Below are 22878 nucleotides of genomic sequence, written 5' to 3' on the forward strand. Positions count from 1 at the left end.
ACCACATATAAATAAATAAATATAAATAAAAAAGGTCTATCAACAACTAAAAATATATTTTTTTAAAAAAAAGAATATATTGTAGCTAATAACACATTAAACAAGTCTTTGCCTCTAGGTGAGTATAAAACTAGCAAAAGTTCCACTACCAACAAGCTACAGTTGGTGAGCATATGACCACCTATGCCAGGGGAATACATTGAAATCAAAATTGTTCTAAACACACATTGACTTACACAGGCAAAGCAGTACCATGATGAAGGGAAGGTGGAGCGGAATCATTAACATTATCCTTTGCCCATAAAATCCAAAGGCCAAACTCCCGGGTGACAAAATAATAGACCACTGTACCTGGTTTCTCCTCAATTTTGCCAGTAGTTTGTTGGAGTGGCCTTGTGCAAGTTGCATCCCCAATAAGTCATTACTGCTGTGTTGGTTATGTCCTTCCTGTAGGTTGAATTATAACTTGTATCTAATCATACTCCAGATAGGTAAATTTACCAAATACTATTTATATTTTTCAACTCTACCTGAGTTAAAATGTGTGTCTGATATATAATGGACATTGCTTCAGCTTTAATTCTACCTCCATTTTCAGTTTGGTACTACAGAAGGTTATTCTCACATGCACCCCAAGTTGTGTTTCCTGACTTTCATTTTCTTTTCAATAGAACAAATCGGCCAGGAGATGTTGGAAAACCTCAGTCATGACAGAGAAAAGATACAACGAGCACGGGAAAGAGTAAGTACAAATGACACTATCCTTCTACATATCTAATAAATGGGAAGACATAGAAGGTCCTTCGGACATGCACAGACAGAACCATGACATAGACATAAGTACATACGTATAGAAGTGACTAGGGAGAAAGGAACATAACGTCTAGTAGGAGGAAAAGGAAGAGTGCCAGATAGGGGCAAAGCAGCTGACTCTCCCCATCTGGAATGCCCACAGGGGGATTTTATTTAGCCCTCTGGCTGAGAAGAAGGTCATTGAGGTGGATTTTGGAATATGTCACTCTTTCAGTAAAAATACTGATGATTCCGCCCTCTTTGCTTCATTTATTCCCACTTATATTTTTAGGAGTTTGTACATTTTGTACATTAGAGATTAATTACCAGATGTATGTTAAACTTTGTCAGCTTTTGAGACATTTGCTTTTATATCCAGTTCAAGTATCCAGTTTAGAGCTCCTGACATCACTTCTCACATGTCACTTTCTAAATCTAAGAATTCTCAGAGTTTGCATAAGTGTCATAAATGTATTTGTGCTGTGTATATAAACATTTTTTATTGTTTGGCTTTTATATCGTGAAATAAAATGATAGAAAATGATTGCTCGCCATGTACTTTAGAAATAATCTAATCATTTGTAGTTGAGTTGAGTTTTAATGCTGCTCTTCTCCTCCTAGCTTCGGGAAACAGATGCAAACTTGGGGAAGAGCTCCAGGATTCTGACGGGGATGTTGCGAAGGTAAGAGCAAGGTAGGGACCGACCTTCCTCTCCTGTCTCTTTTGCTGTTTTTATCTAATTGCAAACAGGCATTTTACAGGCTTGCAAGCTTCTACTCCCTTCCCCTGTGTCTAGACACTTTTGAAATAATAGAGCGCTGATTGTAACTCTTATTTGGACAGGGACACATACTGAGTAACTCCTATTAGAGAGAAGGCTTGAGCTAGCGGGGTTACCTCAAGCTATGGAAAAATTAGGGTTAGACATGAAGAATGCTTTCATAGCCTGAGGAAGGCCCCATGGCAGGAGCAGCCTGAGTTTATTTTCTATTTTGATGGAGGGAGCGCAGCCTGCGTCGGCAGGAGCTCACTTGGTCTCAGCCTGGCTCTCTCTTGCCTCGTTTTCATTTCTCTAAAAGGACTCCATTTGGGGAAACATTTTTATTTAATGTATATAATTCAAGATGATTTATAAAATGTCAATATTATCTGAATAATCTGAATTCATGTGTGCTAGCAAACAAATCTTTATGTTTTCTGTGTGTGACTAAACTTTGACGGAAAATATTCGGGAGAGTATAAAAAAGAGAAATGAATCAGAGTTGGTCATGTTCTATGTAGTATTTTCAGCATGGAATGATTTTCCACTTGAGATCTACCAGGTAAGAGTATCATCTGGCACCACGATGCCCATTTGGAACTGTGAATGGAAAAGTGAGTCACGAATATTGTAACTGATCTCTAGGAGAGCTTGATTGGAATGTTAAGGAAGAAAATCTTCATTATAGTTGATACTGAAGAAACAACAATTTCAAAATAACAAAGCCTTCCCTGATCATGTATCCATATACAGTAATTTGCTAAAATTATCTCTTGTGTTGAAGATTTATTGTATAAGAAACTATTCAATGTACATTTGTTCTGCCATAAAAGTTGATGTGATCTCTCAACCTGATCAGAAATGAGCCCAAAGTCCCCTGTGCACTGCCAGCCTAGTGTCCACATTGCTCCTTCTTTCCCTGGACACACTGCTCCAACTCAGAGCCATAACCACCAAATTCTCTGATCAAGAATAGTAAGTAATGGGGCTGGGGCTGTAGCTCAGCGATAGAGCGCTCGCCTAGCACATGTGAGGCCCTGGGTTCGATCCTCAGCACCACATAAAAATAAATAAATAAAATAAAGTATTGTGTCCAATTACAACTAAAAAAAATAAATATTAAAAAAAAAAGAATAGTTAGTAAATGACTTGAGAAAAGCTCAAAACCTACAGAGAAGGGAACTGGTGATTGAAAGGAATGCTTCAGTGCCTAAAGACAATAAAAAAGAAAGAAAGGGAAAAAACCTTCACTGCTTTCCTGGGAGGGCCCCTGCGATGTGAGCTGTAACGAATATTCTGCATATGTCTCCATTTTGTCAAATCTCATTAAAGAGTCCTCCTGCTTTATGTCAATTGAGCTGTCCAGAAATCATTCATCATTTTTAGTGTAAAAAAATCATGTGGTTATTTAAATAATATCATATTAATGTTAAAGTTCAGCTGTCATTTAATGGTATGGCTTAATCAGATGTAGCATTTAGGGTAAATAGTTTATTCAAGCTCTTTGTGGCTTTCAGGTTGGCAGATTCAAATAAGGATTTATGGGTTTCTAAACCAATGTATTTCTGTCCATGTTTCTGCTTGATGTACCTCACCCTTTAGTGCAGGATACTGCAGACAGTTATTTCAACAAATAAAGCATCCCCTCATATTGTGTTTGAATAAATTTGCAAGTCATTTAGAGAGGGTGCAGCACAAACGACTTCTGCGACCTTCAACTGGGCTTTCTGTGGGGACATGGCACTAATGCGATGGCTCAGAAGCCTGCAGAAGAAAATTACTCTGGTGAAATCTACTTGGGCTTCTCTTTGTAGGCAGACTCAGTCAATCTAGACTTATCTCCTCTCAGGATGTTTGTAGAGAACTCACAGGAATAAAATGCCCAATGGACATCACCTGGCTCTGTCTGAGCCAAAGCTCCTAAGTCCACCAGCGTGTGTGTGTGTGTGTGTGTGTGACAATGTTTTTCAGTAGGCAAGCTAGAATGTTGATATCTGCCAAGATTCCCAGGTACTTTTCATCAGTGGTGTAACCAGACTGAGTCTTTGCATAGTGGTAGTTTTGGTTTTGTTTCTAGTTGCTATCCCACATGACACAATTTATTTAGGACTTTGGAAAAATGAAAAAAACTAACCAGCTTCTTTACTTTATTATTTGGGTTATTCCCGAAAACATAGTCTTTTGAGAAGTAGAACCAGAACTTATATACCAAAGTCTTTTATTTCATTTTTTTAAAAATATTTTTTAGTTGTCAACGGACCTTTATTTTATTTATTCATATATGGTGCTGAGAATTGAACCCAGTGCCTCACACATGCTAGGTGAATGCTCTATTATTGAGCTACAGCCCCAGCCCTATTTCACTTCTTTTATTTATTTTATACCCTCTGTCACCTCTCTCCTGTTCATGTGGCATTCACTCCAGCACTGGTGGGGGTTTTATTTAAGAAGAAGCCACATTCCCAGAATTCTTGTTCTTACCAAACTGTCCAGCTACATTGTGTGTCAACAGGTGATTATGATTTAAGAAACAGCACAATATTGAATCATGTGCTTATGTCACCTTCACAAATGTGTAAAAGAATTGAGTGTCCTCTCTGTGCAGTGTAAATATTTACCTGCAAGTAACATAAGCCTATTTATTTTCATATGCTAAGTTCTGTGTTTGAGAATAAATATAATATACCAAAGCAAGGAATTACTTTATTTGAAAGAAAGATTTGGGGATTTTTAAAATTTTTTAGACTTCAAGGTTTTTAAATTTGTGAAATGAACAGAAAAGGTACCTCATAGCCCCTCCTTTGGCTCATTTCACTTGTAGTGGTCAGTCAGTTATGAAGACAAGTGAAATCATGTTCACTCTGAGCCAAAGTCTGTGTATATGACCACTTGATCATTTGTGACACTGACCAAAATAAGAAAGCAACAAAAATTAAGTTTTTAAAATCTAGCAGCCACTAAATAATCATCTAACACTTGTGCTTTTTAAATCTATTGTTAACTTCAAATGAGGCAAAAATCCATTTTCTTCCTTCCTTCCCTTCTTCCTTCCTCCCATATGCCTGTAATAAAAGGCATAGTGATCCTGAGATGAAACCACATTTAGCTTTGCCTTCAGAGTGCTTATGTGTGTATAAAAGTGTGCAGTGGGAATTCACAAAATTATCTAAATCTCATGAAAGCTATTAAGGATTCTACAACCTCAGTTAATCCTTGCTGATCATCTGTTTTCATAAGGAAAAAAAACCAACCAAAACAAAATGTGATTTGAATGGCTTTGAAACCCACATGTTTGAGAAAAAATTAGGGAAATAGGAAATTATTTATTGCATCATAACAAATAAGTTTTAAAAGGAACTAAACTATGAGCCATATCTAGGTTACTGAATAGCAACTGGTTTAGTCAAAAAGAAATTATTTTTTATATAACTACACTATGTTACCAAAAGAAAGAAAGCAAAGGAGAAAATTGGTCGATTCTGACATCAGAATAAAGCCTATAGCTTATTTTCTAGAAAGTAATTTTTCTTTCTTCTTGACACGAGAAGGAGAGCCACCTAGGGACAAAGTGTTTATTTCCTGACTCTGTAGACAGTTTAAATAGAGTGGAATTCAGATCAAATGAAAATGGCTCTGAAACAAATGACCATCCGTGTGGTAACTGGGGCCAAGAAATGGATTTTTCATTGAGTCTCACAAAACTTGATTATTACATTTGGTTGTCATAAAGTGTTGCAAGGATCCCTGGGAGGCTCCCAAGTTTCTCTTCACCTGTGTACTGCGTTCACTCACATGTGCGTGTGTGTGTGTGTGTGTGTGTGTTTCCACGTATCTGACTAGGAAGCCTTATTAGATCAGATTGGGCTGGCAATCAATGAAAATGAAAATAGAGATTTTCAAAATTCTTAGAAAAAAACGGAAATAATCATTTATGATTATATTTCCTTTTACCTCTGAATAACTCTAGTAGTAGTTAATAATTAATCAGTAATCCTGTATTTTTTTTCTAGAAGTATCTAAAAGAGTCCTCAAGTATATAACAAATTCATAAATTGAGAGCTCCATTAACATAAATGGGAGAGCATATTAGAACTTCACTATGGACTGCTTTGCATATGATGCATATATATTTGGAAAAAAAAACTTTTCTGAATGGTGACCTCAATGTAAAATAATTTTCTCTCTTCCTCAACTATTTCAACACACAAAATCAGAGTGTTTCCTTCAGAAATGAAGCGCTTATCCTTGCAGCATGAGTGCAGTAACTTCTTAACATAAGTTGCTTCTGAGAGGTCTTTTGTAACCAACCTGTGATACAAACAAAGCCAACCGTAGTAAATGCAGTCGGCCTCGCTAGCACCGTTCATACAATACTATTTAATGTGTGTTTTTGTTAGAGTGACTTCTGAGTCAACCTGGGGAATAATTGCCAGCTAACATTGCTATCACATTTTACGTTTTAAACGTGGTCTTGTTGCTTTGGTAGAATGACAGGTAAAACATCTGGAAAAGTGAAATGTGCTGTCAGTGGCTCCAGAGGGAAAGTATAACAGAAATACCAGAGCAGATCTGTAAGCCATACAAATATATATTTTTAAATAAACAGACTTATTCGTAAATAGGCCGTGACTAGATGCTTAAGCTTCTTTGAAACTTCATTCTACACACACACACCCCATTTTGCTCAGGAAACATTTTATTATATTCTAATTGTTCTTATGACAATGGCTAAAATTCAACAGAGTTTTCAAGATTTGTGAAAAAATGTCCTTGAAAATTTACTCTCAGAATTCATGCCTTGAAAAGGCCCCTTCTCTCACAGAGCCTTGTGTTCATATGTGCACATTTTCTTCTTTTTTTTCCCCCGGTGCCAGGGACTGAACCCAGGCCCCCAAGCATGTCAGACAAGCGCTCTACCACTGAGCTACCCTGCAGCCCTTGTTTTCCTTTTCTCTTCATCTTGTTCCTCCTTCGTGGCTTGCATAGCTGACTAGTGTTGAGCACGGGTCCTGACCTGAAGGTAGTGTAGCAAGGTCTCAGCCTCTAAACCATTTTTCAGCTTTTAATCAAGCACAGTTCTTTCAGAGTAAAATCGTTGAATTGCAGTTGATTCTTTGGACTTAGCAGAGTTAGGAGCTAAGCTAGATTAATGCTATAGAGAGAATCTTTTTTTTAATCTTGGTCCTCTTTGTGTGACTCAATTTATTACTAGAGCCTTGACTCATTGCCTTTGTCCTTGGACCTCTTCAAGGCCAACACGGATGATGCTTTTGCCAAATTAAACAACAATTCTGTACTTCCTTATTTATATTTTTCTTTAATAATATCCTTGTGCTTTTCTACATAGGATTTTGGCTAGGCAAAGCAGCATGTGCCTATCGTCCCAGCTGCTTGGGAGGCTGAGGCAGGAGGATCACTAGAGCCCACAAGTTTAAGACCAGCCTTGACAACATTATGAGACCCCATCCTAAAAATATAATAATAAAAATCAGAAACATAGACCAGTCAAATGCAGTATCTAAAGCTCCCTGCCACCAAAGACTACCATCTGCCTCCACTGATCTCTCAGTGCATTTCTGACCCCAAGCGAAGCTTTACACACCTATGACCCAGTTCCTAACCCCATGAAGGAAGCAGTGTCATCCCCATTTTACAGATGAGCATAACTGTGCTTAAGGAAGCTAGGTAAGCCATCTGGAGTTGGCCACACAGCAAGACAGAGTCAGAATACAAACTCAGTACATTCTTTCAAACGTACTCCGTGAGGTTCCCAAAGGTTGCTTAAGTGAGAGTAGTTTTCGCTGACCAGTGAGGAGAGGAATGGGGATGAGCTGCGGAGTTTTTGTTTTTGCTAACTTCTACTGTTATTATGCTGTTATGCAGTTCCCTTTCTTCTGAAATAATTGCGTAGTAAACACTTTCCTTAAGCTGGTCCAAAATAAGTACTTGAAAAAATGTTCAGCAGTGGCAATGTGTGCCAGAGTTCGTGCCTTCCCATGCCCCCTTCTGATTCACTGCTCTAGGAGATCCAGAATCCACACTGTCCTCTGGCCTTCAAGAATCCAAGGACTTGTTGTATACTCTCGGACTCCTCTTGGCTAGTAGCCATGGTCCAAGCCTCTTGGTGTGTTAGTTCACCTTCCTGAGGACTGTATGCAGCACTGTAGGGAGCTGTCACTGGGTATCCTCAGGACCCCCAGGGCCTGGTTCTCCTGCTATACTGGTCTGAGACCCCTCACAGTATCAGAGGACCAATTGGCCGGTGCAGGAGATGGGTTCAGAAAGTGCTGAATAAACACGAGGAGACCCACTGTTAGGATGGGCTGGAGGCCCTGGGCTGCAGCTGTGGGTGCAAGGAGAGTCCCGAGAAGGGTCTTCTTGAGGAATCCTTTAGAAATGGCTTGATTTTGAGCATTAACTGGAACCAACAAACCAGCAAGGAGCTGGAAAGCCTCTACTATCCTTACCTCGAGTGTTTGGCAAGTATCATGGTTAGGAAATTTCATTTTTATGTCTAACTCTGTTTCACCTGGAGCTTTATCCTCATTGGAGTTTTCTTTTGCCCACCATTCTATGGGCACCAAGAGGCATATGCCCTATAGGTAGGAGGTAGGCTCTGGAGCCCCATTCCTGCTTTCTCGCCATTAACCTTTGGTAAGAATCTCACCTCCCTGTACCTCAATTTCCTTATCTATAAAATGGAGATGATAGTAGTCCCTACTTTGTAAGTTTTCGCAAAAGTTAGTCAATACATGTAAAGTACACATGATAGTGCCTGCTACAAAATAAGATTTCAGTAAATGACAGAACAGTAGTTATTATCATCACTACTTTGAGAAAGAAAAAGGCCTGGGAGCAAGGACTAAAATAAAAATGTTAATAGTTATTTTAGGTTGGTGAATTTTAAGTTGATTCTTTTTCCATTTCCAGAGTTTCCTAGGAAGTTTCAAAAAATGAGAAATTAAGCCAGGTGTAGTGGCACATTCCTTTAGTCCCAGCAATTTGAGAGACTGAGGCAGAAAGATTGGAATTTCAAGGGCAGCCTCAGCAACTTAGTGAAACCCTGTCTCAAAATAAAAATTTAAAAAATAATAATAAGGGCTGAGGATATAGGTGAGATATACAGCAATAGAGTGCCCCTGAGTTCAATCCCAGTAACAAAAAATTAATAATAAAAATAAATCCTCCCATTTTTTCCTGATGTCTCTGTGTCTGAAAGGGACCCACCATTCTCCCTCTGTCTCGGACCTTCAGTCAGCAATTCTGCGGCAACTCCCCAGAGCACTCAGAGTTCCCCAGGAGCAAAGCATCCTCCAGCATGGATGCTTTCCCTCCCACTTGGACTGTCAGAGAGACAAGCATCCTGATTGGTCTCTGTGCTTCTTCTCCTCCTTTTGTCTTTCTAAATACGGTTTGCCAGTCTGTCTTCCATAGTGCAAAACTAGTGCATTTTCTTCCCTGCCTACGAGCCTCCCATGGCTCCCATCACCTGCTAACACAAGTATGTCCTCTTGGTCCCATTTCCAATGTCTGCCTGTGGACTTCTGGCCTTATTGACTGCTACTACCTTTGGACAGACAGCAGACCCCAATCAAGGCCGACTACTTCCCATCTCCAAGGCTAGTTTGACTCTTCACTAATTCTATTACTTTGCTTCACCTCTTACTTCTACATATAATGCTGTCCATTTTCCACTTGTGATTCAAAATCTTCTGAATGCAAGTGACAGAAACCCATATCAAACTGGCAATACATAAAAGGAGATAAATACTGCCTCATGTAACCAAGTAGACCAAGGATAGCAGTGACTTCAAGCAGTGGAATCTGAGGGCTCAAATAATGTCATCAGGGCTGGGCCTTGTTTTTCTCATCTCTCATCTCGGATCTCTGTGTATGGGTTCTGTCCTTTGTCAGGGACTTCTTGTCAGAACAAAGCTTTGCCAGCCTCTCAGTGACACCCATTGAATTTAGCATTTTTTTTTCCTTCCCAATAGTTCCTACAAAGATTATAGCATGGAGTCATACAGATTCTGATTGGTTCAGGTTGTATAAAAACCTTATTCATCTATGATCTGATGTTGTAGACAAGGGACCCTGTGCTGGGATTGGACAAATAGACTTAGAATGGGTGAAGCATAATTCCCTCAGAAGAATCTGAGAGCTTTCACCAGAGAGGTGAATAGACACTGGGCGAATGAAAACCACAGATGTTACTTAGGAATGTTCCAGATGGATTTTTAATATCTGTATAAAGGACCAAGTTACCCAAGTATAGCCTCATCAGTGACTAATCTTCAGAAGAATGACTGAGAATAATTTTAAAGTTGCTGTCTAGATTCATGTCATTTAGTTGAAAACCTGCAGGTTATTATCTATTACAGTTTGGATACAGGTAAACATGTTCATTCAAGGATAAAATACGGCTGAGCTAGAAGTGTAGCTCAGTGGCACTTGCCTAGCATACGCAAGGCCCTGGGTTCCATCCCTAGCACCACAAAGTAAAAAAAAAAAGTTGCTTCACAATAAGAGAATATTCTTGTCCATTATTTAATCACAATAGAAAAGCATCTTATAGTTTTCTTGATTGTGAGCCACAATTTGACCTAATTCTTGAATTACCTTTCTTTTATGATCTTCCTTTCTTCCCCAGGATACATGCCAGTCTTTAATGTGCAGAGGGAGCACTTTACCTTCACCATCAATGCCTCCTTTGAACACAGCCTTGAACTGTTAACTGAAGCAAGGAGCCTTAGGCCTTCCTTATAAACAAGTAATGGAGCCCTCAGCCCCCCTTGTAAATGGCTATTTATTAGCATACACCATCACCAAACAACGGTTTACAATTCCAGGCCCGCACCATCACACCACTGTCTGCTCCATTGTAAGTTGAGGGAGGCCTTTCGCATCTGTTTCATTAAATGCCAGAGGCAGTGAACAATAGCTGAACTTTATAAATTGAGGGTTAGGGCTTCTCCCCTCACAAATCTCCCCCTTCTGCTGCTGCTGCTGCTGCCACTGCCGCCGCCACCACCACTACCACCACCATATTTTTTTGTTTGAACGCTCACATTGTAAATTAGCGTATTCACACATCAATTTTAAAAGGCTGGCTGTGTTATAAGATGGGACAAAGCAAGCTCAGTAACAGCTCCGCACAGTGCAGGTGGTCGGGGCTAGCTGCTCCCCAGATCAAAAGTCAAACAACTGTGAATCTGCTTTTAAAAGTGCAGTTCCAGAGACAAGGCGAGGCTTATCTGCCCAAAGAAGGAGTTATAGATATACATCACAAACGCAGGGGACAAAGGGGGGTTTCATCATCCTGCTGGGTAAGGAACCTAATGCCGACAATCTGAGGGCATCTCTGGAATATGTGGCTTGTTTTTGTTTTTGTTTTTCTATAAAATTAGTCTTTTATTATGTGGCAATTGATAATTATTATTTATGCTTTGGTGCTGTTCCTAAAGTAGCTAAGAATTTTTTTAAGCCACCTTTAGGGCAGGAAATGGCTCCTTTTCATGGTTGTGTTTTATTTTTCAGCAGCATTTAAGGACAGACTCCTATTTATACCACACAAGCAGTTTTGTCTGTTGTAAACAAAGTAAGTGGCTGGGAATTGTACTTTCCCAGAAATGTTTTCCAGGGAAGCCATAATAGGAAACAACTGTGTATACTTGAGACTTTGTCATCTAGGTATTAAGAAAGAATTCTTTGCTTTTATGGGGAAAAAATTACCAACACCGTTTGTTAAGGAGCATATTTAATATCCAAAAGTAGAATTAAAGTGTTTTAGATTGCAAGCACTAATTGAGGTTGTTTTCATTTGAAATTGTCTCTAGCATTTTTTGACAAGGCAGAAGTGACATAGAAAGAGGCCCAATCATTTGTCTTAATCCGATATTCTTTTGTAAAAGGCTAGTGATTTCTTTTGCAAAGTTATGTGATGAAGTTTAGAACTAACTTAGGAATGTCAATGGGAAAAATGCCAAAGCAGTAAATTTGACAACATTTTTAGAAAGAGGGTTGAGGTGGCTTGAAATTATGAAACACACCAGTTTCCTCTACAGTTATAGTTTATCTAGGAGAAAGTCATGCTATTCTCCATCTACTAATACCTTAATGATCTTATGATCAGGAAAAAAACCTGACAACTTTTTAATCCCCAATTAGTTAAAAGTGTCTCAATCAGGTCTCCAAGTGCTTTCATGAAACCACATCTCTGACTCAAGCCATAAGGCAATGCTTCCTCTCCTGGGTGGCTTCACAGAGTCTGAACCACTGGAGTTTTCTGAAAATTTGTGTGTATATGTATATTTGCATGTCTCTGAATTTCCATTAAAATTCCATAACATTTTCAAAAGAATCTATAATCAACTCCCAAAAAATTGGAAAAAATGAGACATTATAAAAAACAGTATCCATTTTCCTGGCTAAATAATTATTTCCAAGCTCATCTGAAATGTGTTACCATACAAGAATTTGAATTTGTCCACAAAGTTCAATAAAAAACTAAAAATGCAGGGATGCCTTCCTCGGGAAATCAGATCATTTATTAAAAGTAAGACTTTTAATAAAGACCCACCCCAGTGGCATGTACCTGTAATCCTAGTAACTCAGGAGGATGGCAAGTTCAAGACCAACCTGGGCAGCATAGCAAAACCCTGTCTCAAAATTTGAAAGGGATGGTGATGTAGCTCAGTGGTAGAGTGCTTGCCTACCATATGCAAGGCCCTACTATGTGCAAGGTTCAATTCCTTAAAGACAATCATAGCAATTAAAATGTTTATGGGGCCTTATGGTGTCACAAAACACACATTGTTGCATTTAAGGTAATCTTCATAAGAACACTGTGAAATTGTAGTGTCATGATTACCTGATGTTATTATCTATTTGTTTTTTGTTACTATAATAAAATACTTGAGACTGGGTATATGAGAATAGAAGTTTATTTAGCATATGGTTCTGGAAGGTGAGAAGTCTTAGAGCATAGCACAGACTCAGCATCTGTGAGGGTCTTCTTTCTGCAGCATATCACAACAGAGCTTCCAACTCGCAAACTTTTGAAGGATGTGCTGAAACCATAGCAGTTATAGAGACCTATGGAAGTTGCGTCATGCCCAAGGCCATTTCCCCTAGGTAGGGGAAATTTTGGACAATTACCTTGGCTGTAGCCATAGAAATTGAGTTCTTAGCAGAATCTTAACAGTGACAGCATTAACATTTTCAGTAGCAAATGTTCAATGTTTATTGTATATAAGGGAATATGGTAGGCATCTAAGATTCAAAAATCTCACTCCTGGGTAGTTGAATATCTAATTTGGGAGCCTCAGTTTACACATCTTGTTGTTGTTATTGTTTTGTGATACTGGGGCTTGAACCAAAGGCCTTATGCATGCAAGGCAAGCACTCTACCAACTGAGCTATATCCCCAGCCCTGGTTTATATACATTGTTAAGAAACAGCAGTGCATAGAAACTTGTGCTACATAAGTGAGAACTCAATGCTCTAGGAAATTACAGGAAGAAATTCCTGGGGCCTAGGTAGGCAGGTGAGATGGCAGATGGCCACCAGGCCTGAAAATTACTACCTGATTCTTAACCCACATATGGAGTCTCTCCTTTCCCTTTTCATAGCAGCTTCCAGGTAATAGCTCCCAATATTTTGACTGTTGGAGGTGGTGGTAGAGCTGTTTGGCTACAGCTGAGTTGAAGAAACACAGGACATTAGCAACTTGAAACCTGATTTACTCCCAAACTTAGCATGAGGCCAAAGCTTCACTTTTACCTTCACCTTAAATTAAACTTATTGAGAATATTTTTAAACTTGTGATGGAGTTTAAATTTTTGTTAAGCAAATTAGAAAGGTTTGAAATCACCTAATAGTTCTAATTGTAAGCAATTATGAAAAACTTTTTTCAAGTGTTCGAAAAATATTGAGAATTTTCACACACTTCACTAAAATTATATGTTTAGAAAACTTGATGGCCTCTGAAATAATACTGCATATTGACCATACTGTACATATGATTCATAAATAGATACAAAGAACATTGGCATAGTATGTGGATTATTTTATTAAAGCATATTATTTATTTGATAAGTATATCACTTAAAATACTGAAGTATTTTATATATTACAATTAAATCTTTCTCCTCAAATGGCTTATAGAAATTTAGTTAGTTGAAAACTTGCCCAGCCAATAAAGAAAAGCATTCATTTTCTCTTCTATATACATGATCTGAAGCCATAGCCTTTTAGGTCTTTTAATCTGTTTGTTCAAGGCCAAGCTATTTATATGAATAATTTTTAAAGCTTCTGTATAAAGAAAAAAAGAACATTTTATTTATTCACTGAGGTTTTTATGTGCCTTGAAATTGCATAGATAAAGTATTTTCAAGCCCATGGATCTGGAGAAGATAAAAGGTCTCTTATTTTATAAGGCTTTATGTAAGCTTTTCAAATGTACAGTTTTCTCATGACTAGAATTTTTTAAATAAGACATTATTTTACTATTATCACTAGAGTTTGATGTGGGCATCTCTTTTTCCTTCCCTGCATTATTTGTTAAATCATGTGTCTAAGATTGTTCTTACTGCATTTTATCTCTGGATTTTAACAGTTTTCATGTTGGATAAATTAATTTACCAATCTTTATGTTTAGTGTCAGGCATCTACTTAATATGACTGGAATTGTGAATATTAAATATGAGTGAGAAACTGGTAAATTAGCTTTAAGAAACAAAGACTGAAAGTAAATTGTACTCTTTTTTTGTAACATATTAATGTGAAGCTGAAAAATTACTTAACTCTTCCTCTTTAAGAACTTTTGCTAGGCCTGGTAGACTATGAAAAGAAGAAGCATTTTTTAACTCAAGGGCAACTGGACCCAGACCTGATTCCGGGTGAACATTAGCTGCTGTTAGCTCTGCAATGTCAGGGCCAAGAAACAGCTTTCCCTGGCTGGAGCATTCCCAAGCTATCACAGCCATCAGACAGGTGGGGAATAAATATTGTAGAATAGTGGGACATTGAAGAGCATGCTCCTGATCCCCAGGACTCAATTTGGACAGGCTTCAGTTGGAGCAAACAGGTGTTCCTGGGAGGAACTGTCCTCAGATGGCTGGGGGGTGTGCCATTCTTTCACACACATAAAAAGTTCTCTTTCCCTCTGCCTGCAGGAAAATTAGAATTAACTACAGCTTTTTCTTTTGAAATGGAAAAAGAGAAATAAAAACATGGCACCAGGTTTTGGCTCTGGCTGGCTTTCCATGAAACATGCGATCTATGATGAGTGATGAGAATTCTTGAATCACAGCATCCTTATAGTTTTTAACATTGGAGATGCTGTAAAAATTAGATGAATGCAGTAGATCATTTTAACAAAAACTGTACCTATAAAGTGGGGTAGTCTCATCCTCTATTATTCATTTGTCCATTCCAAGTATTTCTTGCAGCTTCCCAAATAGTGGACCAGGTGCTGGTAGAGTATAAGACATAGAAAGGTCCTGTCCTCAAGGAGCTTCTCTGAAGTTGTAATCATGGTAATTGGCTGGAACACAAAAGTCATGAGAGTGGTCTTTAGGAAACTGGGCAGAAAGTGCTGACATCAGAAAGATTTCTTTTCCTGCAATATCATCATGAATATACACCTAACATTTTATTTTATTTGGGAAGATTCTTTTAAAATCATATTTGTAAAAAAAAATCATATTTGTTCTATAAAACATAAACTATGGAGAAAATTATTCATAATCACACCAGCTAAAGACAGTAATAAAGTTTTAGCATATTTCTAATCTGGCTTTTTTCTATTTATTGTATGTATTGTATGTATAAACATTGTATATAACCTTACAGCCTGCTGTTTGCATTATATAACCCCCCCAAAAAAAATATTATATTGAAAGTATTTTCCCACACTATCAAAAATTTTTATAATCATTATTTACAATGGATATTTAAAATCCTCTCATAGACATATTTATTCTATTTAAAACATTTAAGTGTTTTTTCCTAACTTACAGCCATACATTCATTGATGCTATGTATCTTCATTCATAGATTATATTATTTTCTTAGTGTGTCACCCTTGAAGATCATAGTTGCTATCTCATATATGACTTCCCAATTCTTGAGTTCTTAGCTTTCTAGGAGTATAGTCATCTGGGATATACCTTCGAGTGACTTTTTCAAGCAAAATAAAGAATTTGTATGTGATCTGGTTCACATGTAAGAATTGTTACCAGTTGCATATGTGGGATAGACATGACATGTATGCATATCTATCTATGTATTTGAGCTGGGTATAATACTTTTAGATCCTTCATTTCTTAAGAATCCATAGATATTGAGCTATTGTCTTCAGGCCTATAGCGTGTCAAAGTAGCAAGAGGGTAGACTAATTTATGATACTCTAATCATGGGTTTTTAGTTTTGTTTATTTATTTGGGTTGTATGAATCTTTGAAATTGAACAGTCTGTCAGAATGTTTCTAGATATGACAGTCTTTCCCTCAGTTTGCATGCATCACAAGAACTTTAAATCTTCAAATTCAAGTCTTCCTTCTACCACTCAGGAGAGTTTTCTTTCATTGTGTCTTAGATTACTTTTTCAGTTTTGAATTTTTTGATTTCTTTAACATTTATGAGTCTCACATTAGACCTCTCTTTTATAAAATAATCTTCCACATCTGTCGTATTTTCAAATCTTTTTTTTCTTTCTTTTTGTTTTATTTCCAGCGTCTTTGATCCCACTCTTTACAGCATTGTTCTATTCATTATTGCTAGTTACTTGAATATCAAGTCTGCTGTTGCACTACTGGTTTCCCTAAACCCATTGCTTCATCTTTACATCTTTATCCTTTTTAAATCTCAGAAGTTCTCATCTAACAATTTTATACCCTCACTTTTTAAGGTTTTATTCTTATTGAGGATGTCAAACAATTTTCAAAAACATTTTTTGGGTTTCTTTTTTTTTAATTGGTTGTTCAAAACATTACAAAGCTCTTGACATATCATATTTCATACATTTGATTCAAGTGGGTTATGAACTCCCATTTTTACCCCGTATACAGATTGCAGAATCACATCGGTTACACATCCACGTTTTTACATATTGCCATACTAGTGACTGTTGTTTTCAGAATTGTGTGCTTCCCCAGATAATCAGTATGTTGTTTTCTTTCTCTTTTTCTATAGTATCTTTTTTTCCATCATCCTCTTGTTGTTTGATGTTTGGGTACTTTTCAAAACCTCTCCTTGGAACTGCAAATGGATGTCAGTTTTACATGTTGAGCTCTATACCAATTTTTTGTCTTTAGACTATCTTTACTGGAATAAAATGAGACTTTTTATTCAACTTGAGTTTAGCATCAAAAATGTCCAACTTCTGTACATACACCTGTCATCTCCTTCACATCTCCACCACCACCGCACACAGACAGACTTCAGTGCATCTTGTCATTACCTACCCCGCAGCCACCCATTATCGATTTATTGTTTTACTGGGAACTCCAGTTTCTTACTCATATAAAAAAGAAACAAGTTGAAGAGTATGAAGAAAAAGGAATGAATGCAACAGTCCAAGTATCTCCTAGTTTGCTGTATCTGCTCAGGAGAGAGCAAGCTTGTTAATTTGGGCTTATTACAAACCTTGCATTTTTTAATTATGTAGATGATTTTGTGGAAGGTAGATGATGGCTTATACTTTTTAACCCAGTTCACCTTTTGTGGTGGTAGGAAATCCTTCCAGACTGTTGCAATTTGTGGCATAAGTTTTGGTGGTGTAAATTTTCATCATCTTCTATTTTTTCATTCAAATTTAATGGGCACTTTGATACATAACAGCATCAAGAGTTGTGGACCAGACACCATTTTAAACTAGAGACTGTGGGTGATCTTTTAAAGTGCCTGTGATAAGGGGGCCATACAAACCTTTTCTATAGCTCAACCCTTGGGCCTGTATACCTGGGTGGTCTTGTTATAACTGTTGCTATTTAATTATTGATGGTTTACTGACACAAGGCCTGGAAGCCTTAGGGAAAATGAAATCCCATGTGCCAGTTCCTTCAGATGAGTCTTCTTTGAGGTTTAAGTGTCCCTCTAAGTAAAATTGTGAGCCAGGATTTAGGGGGCCGTTCCAAATACTGCCTGGTAGAGTCGACTGCAGCATCTGTGTTCACTGATGGAGTCTGTGGTTGGATCTTGAAGATGAGCCATGTTTGCTCTTTTTCAAAGCCCAGTAGCCTCACACAAGCCCACTCCTGCAGGCCAGGCATCCTCATTCATCTCTGTATGCTTCATTTCCCTTCTCTGCTCCTTGTGGGAAAAAGTCTGACCTCCAACAATAAAAGTGACTCACCTACAGGAACTGATTTCCTCCTATTAATGCTCTTATCCTGGGAAGCATTTATTAGGAAATTAGTATTTCATTCCACAAACAAGTGCAGGGCACTTGGCTGGCTAGGGAGGGATGGAGGGTACGCTGGCCCTCAGGAAACTCACATCCTAATCAGAGAGAGTGTCGAGGAAAATGCTAATTAAGGATAAATGCTGACCAGAAGCCAAAGTTGGGAGATTATTGCCAGTGTGGAGCAATCAGAGTAAGGTTTTGAAGAAGATGTGGCTTTTGTAATAGCCCTTAAGAAGGGGTCGGGTTTGCCTGGGCAGGTTGGTAGGGATTCCAGGGAACAGCATGAACTAGGAAGGAAGACCACGTATTGCAAGGCAGGCACGGCAGGACTTAGGTTAGCTGGTTGTCAACTCTCTGACTTCTGCCTTTTTTCCCAGATGTTCCCATGTTAATGTGGGTCACCTCATGGCATGCTTGCCATTGTACCCAACTGCCAGCCCCTTTCCATCTCATCCTCCGCTGGGAAGATAAAAGCTTACCTAAATGAAACTGGCTTAAATAGGTTCCACTTTTTTTCCCACCCTCATTATTGTTTCTTGAATGAATACTATGTGCTCTGGGCAGGAAGAACCCTAGTAAAGGACCGCGTCGTTTTCGTGTAATTTTGTAGTTTTCACGTAGGCCACTGATATGTTTCTTTCACAAGTTCTCCCCTGCCCTTCAGTGGTTTCAGAGTGTTTTTCTAGGAATTCTGAAGGACACTGCAAGTTATGTGTGCAGGCAGACTAGACCTCCATTAAAAGGGGGGATTATCTCTACCTTTGAGGCAATCCCAAAATGCCTGTTCTCTTGACGGTCTTCACTGTCTGAAGATACTGTTTGGGCACCACTGTTTCCAGTTCGCTCAGCTCTGCTGAGTATAACATACTCAGATTGCTTGCTGACATTTGGTGAAGGGGGTTTGGGGTGGGGGGATCTAGGGCTACATAACAGAGAATTGTAGGAGTCCACACAACAGAGAGCCTGGATGGGCTGGAGTCAAATCCAGCTTCGCCACAGGGATGAAACTAGCCTGGATGTGCCACGACTTTTTTTTTTTTTAACAGTAATTTTTCTTTAATAGGACTTGAATTTTTTAACCCAGTTTTGCTTTGGGGAAAAATGCATTCACCATATGTCTTGTCAAGATACCGCTTTTTAAAAATATTCAGAATGAAAGTCATCCTTGGCATTGGAACTGTTTCTCTGGGCGCACCTGCTTTCTTCATCAGGTTCCCTGACTTTTCTTATTTCCATTTACAAATGGAGACACAGCCAGTCTTGGAGGAAGAAGGGGCTGTCTCCAGCAGCATACTAAAGGAAGGGCTGGTGAAATCGGATGTTGCTGGCAGCCATTCTGGTCCACCTGGAGGAGGAAGGGCGGCCTTCCAGTAGTTGGTGGGGGCTGATGGTGGATCGCTGAGATTTCTTTTTCTTCTTCTGATTTTTATTATACAGATAGTACCGGAAAGGCAAAAGGAAACATTTTATAAAGAAAAGGAAAAAAGCGCTGGAGTTGCGGCTCAGTGGTAGAGCATTTCCTGGGTTCAATTCTCCACACCACATATAAATAAATAAATTAAATATGGGTTCATTGACAACTAAATATATTTATATTTTTAAAAAGAAGAAGAAAGAAAAGGGAAAAAATCATAACATCGTAACCCAATAAACCTGCAATTATCTTTTACTTTTTATTTTAATTCACATATTGGCATTTTTCTTTATGTACCTTTAAATGCAGTGTAAACACAGTTTTACATTCTGCTTTTTTTGTTTTTAGCTTAGCATTATAGCCTGCACCACTATCATCGATTTGATATTGTAGTTAGTTGGCTTTTTTTAAATCATTACAGTTAATTTATAGAGTCGCAGGCGAGCCCGACAGTGTGTGCTTAGTGTTCATTTGTCTTTCAGAAAATCGGGCAGCCTCTAGCATATATTCAAGCACACACTGAGCTTGGACACTCAGGCTCTGAGATTTATTTGGACTATTCCATTCTTTCCATTCAGATCACTTGCACATATTAATTTTAAGGTATTTAATGATGATATTGATGATGAAATACATGTGTAAACAAACCAGGAAAGTCACTCTGAAGTGGGGATATCTATGGTAGGTTCCAGCAATAGCCACCTTTCCCCCAAAGTACTCCCTACCTGATTGGAAGGTCAAGACTGGACTTGGGCTGAGGATCATGCAGGTCTTTGCCAGGTGTCAGCACCTGGTTGGTCACATGTTACCCAGGTGAAAGTGCTCTGCCCCTTGTGGAGCAGAGCAGGGCTGCTCCTGAGGGGAGGAGGTTGGGTGGAGACTAAGGGGAACAGTGGTTTGGGAATGACTCCAGAAAGAGGGTGTGTGGCAGGGGATGCTGGGCAGCCAGGGGGCAGCATGGGAGCGTTTTGCATCTGATGACGGAGGAGACGGAGTTGGAAGAGGGGGATAAGCACAAGCTTCACCATCCTTCTGGCCCAGCCTGTGGGGATGATGGATGACTTCTTGTCATCTTTTTCATTTCTTCAGGGACAGCTAACATGGAATCTCTCTACTGAGACCAGAGGTTGAAAACTACAAATCTGTGGGCCATAAGCAGCCTGCAGAATTTTTTTATCTTAAGGATCTGTATAGTCTTGTTTGTTCTTTAAAAGTATTATTTACATACAATCCAATTCACTTGATTTAAGTGTACAGTTAGAAGAATGTTGGTGATAGTATACAGTGGTGTAATCACCGTGACACATCAAGATTTGAAACAGTTCCCTCACTCTAAAAAATTTTCACCATTTCCTTTGCACTCAGTTTCCTTCCCCCACCCACTTCAAGCAGCCCCTGATCTGTTTCTAATACTATAAAGTTTTGCCTTTTGTAGAGTTTCTTGTAAATGGAATTTGTCAGTAGCCTTTTGTGTGTGACTTCTTTCACTTACTTCAGAGCTTTTGAAATTCATCCATGTTGTTGCGTGCATTAGTATTTCATCCCTTTTAATTGCCAAGTAATATTCCAGAGTTGGGGTATACTGCAAACGACTTATCCATCTCTTGTTGATGCTCATATAGATTGCTTCCAATTTGGGACTTTTACAAATAATGCTGATGTGAACATTTGTATACATGTCTTTTTGTGGACATAGGTTTTCATGTCTCTTAGATAAATATCTAGGAGTAGGATTGCTGGATCATATGGCAAGTATATGTTTCATTTTATAAGAACATTCCAAGTGGTTTCCAAAATGGGGGAACCATTTTACATTTCTCTTAGAGTCTCAGTTGATCTGCAGAGTTCTTCTTAAAGCATTCCGAATAGCTGCCAACAACTCAGAACCCTTTAAAAGGGCATCTGGTCTCCACCTCACCCCAGTTTCTATTTGATCCACTTTGCTGGCTTGCGTTTTCCACCTGTCACCTGTAGGTTTGTGGCCTCAGCCATAGAAATTCTTCTGAGCAACTTTCTGTCTCCTTCTATGGAGCAGGATATCATGGATAATAGCAGGTCTGTGGGCACAGGAAGATTTAGGCTAAACAAATCTCAATGTCTTGCCATTTGTACGTTATCACATTGGGGTTCTCTATGTGTCAGTTTCTTCATCTGTGAAATCCTAGGGATACTTTATTCAATAATTTATTCTAAAAATGAAATAACAGACGTCTATGAGAAGGTTGGGCCCATAGAAAATGTGCAGTGGAGGGTACCTTCTAACATCTGTGCTGTAGCTGGCGATTCTCCATATATGTGAATGCACACTCAGCAGAGTCACTGTGAAAATTTTTAGAAAACATTTACCCCTGTGAGCTTACTCTAGCTTTCCTATGAAATCAGAATCTTTTGGGCTACATGTGTACATGTGCATTATTTAAAAGTCCCATAAATGATTGGAATGAGTCTCCATAGTCAACAACCATTGGTGGACAGGAAAGATACAGATTTTAAACTCCTTTAAACCCACCTGTGTGACTTTGGACAAAGTGCTTAACCTCTCTAAGGGAGCAATGTAGCCGAGCTCTGACTCAAACAAATTTGGTTTTTCACAATTGTTAGGTTCTTCCTGGTAGACAGTTGGAGACAGATGAGTTGGAGGTAGTTGAGGGCTGTGCCCGCTTCCCAAGTAATGTGTCAAAATGAAGGCAAATCTCAGTCTGAATTCTGCCACACATAGACTTTGTGTGAATAAGCAGGCGTGGGAACAGTCACCGACTTGTCCCATAGGCACAGTGGTGTCCCTGTCCTCCTTCCTGATGGGAGAGTGCATTGACAGCCACTTGTGTGAAAGACTTACTTGAGGCTGATGTGAGAATATTCTAGCAACAAGAGTCAGCTAACTTTCTAGTCACAGCTAATGACAAAATTCTCCTTTAAACAGAGGGATCCTGGACAGAGCCAGACCCTGAGTCTAGGACACGGTTGCAGGGAGGCTGAGGGGGCCTGAGATTCTGTCCCCTTCCAGACATGGTGGGGGAGTGCTGAGGACACTGCTTCTAGCCCGTCCACATAGTTCCAATACCATTTCTAATGTCTTAATTAATCATTATTAGATATGCTAATTAAGAGTAGCTAATTAATAAGATAAACACAGCCATGTCTAGCCGCCTCTGGAATATGGCTTTTCATTAGTCTTTTAAATGTTAACTGAACACCTCGGAAGAGCGCAGGCCCATTACGCTCCTTGGTTCACAAACTCAGTACCCTAGGGTGTGGACAGTGTGGCAGATTATTTCTGATGTCCAATCCAAACCTGGCATTCACTAGTTCTGCCCATGAAGGACCCTAATAGATGTGACTGCTTTTCAGCACAACTTCTCCTTTAGTCTCCTCTTTCTAGAAACCCCTGAGCCCCCAGGACACGTGTACCCTCCCTTTCCCTCCTACGTGGAAGTGCTGACCTTGGGACACACAGCCAGACTCCAGCCTCTGTAACGTGGCATCTCTTTTGGTTATTTAATT

The 22878-nt window shown here is 38.9% G+C and overlaps 1 protein-coding gene across 6 annotated transcripts in view; it reads left to right on the top strand.

Annotated features, from left to right (window-relative positions):
• Positions 1–22878, top strand: part of Vti1a (vesicle transport through interaction with t-SNAREs 1A) — a 343300-nt gene that overhangs the window by 196546 nt on the left and 123876 nt on the right. For 4 of the 6 annotated variants that reach the window (XM_058581306.1, XM_046449815.2, XM_058581307.1 and 1 more), the window contains 2 exons: positions 672–742; positions 1414–1475. In XM_058581306.1, the coding sequence (XP_058437289.1) occupies positions 672–742; positions 1414–1475 (133 nt within the window). Of the gene's footprint in view, positions 1–671; positions 743–1413; positions 1487–22878 lie in introns of all 6 variants that reach the window. The other 2 variants (XM_058581308.1, XM_046449817.2) reach the window with 1 other exon arrangement.

Source organism: Marmota monax, unplaced genomic scaffold (assembly GCF_021218885.2).
Source record: "Marmota monax isolate L192 unplaced genomic scaffold, Marmota_monax_Labrador192_F-V1.1 WCK01_AAM20220418_F8-fsc00004, whole genome shotgun sequence".
Lineage (NCBI taxonomy): Eukaryota > Metazoa > Chordata > Mammalia > Rodentia > Sciuridae > Marmota > Marmota monax.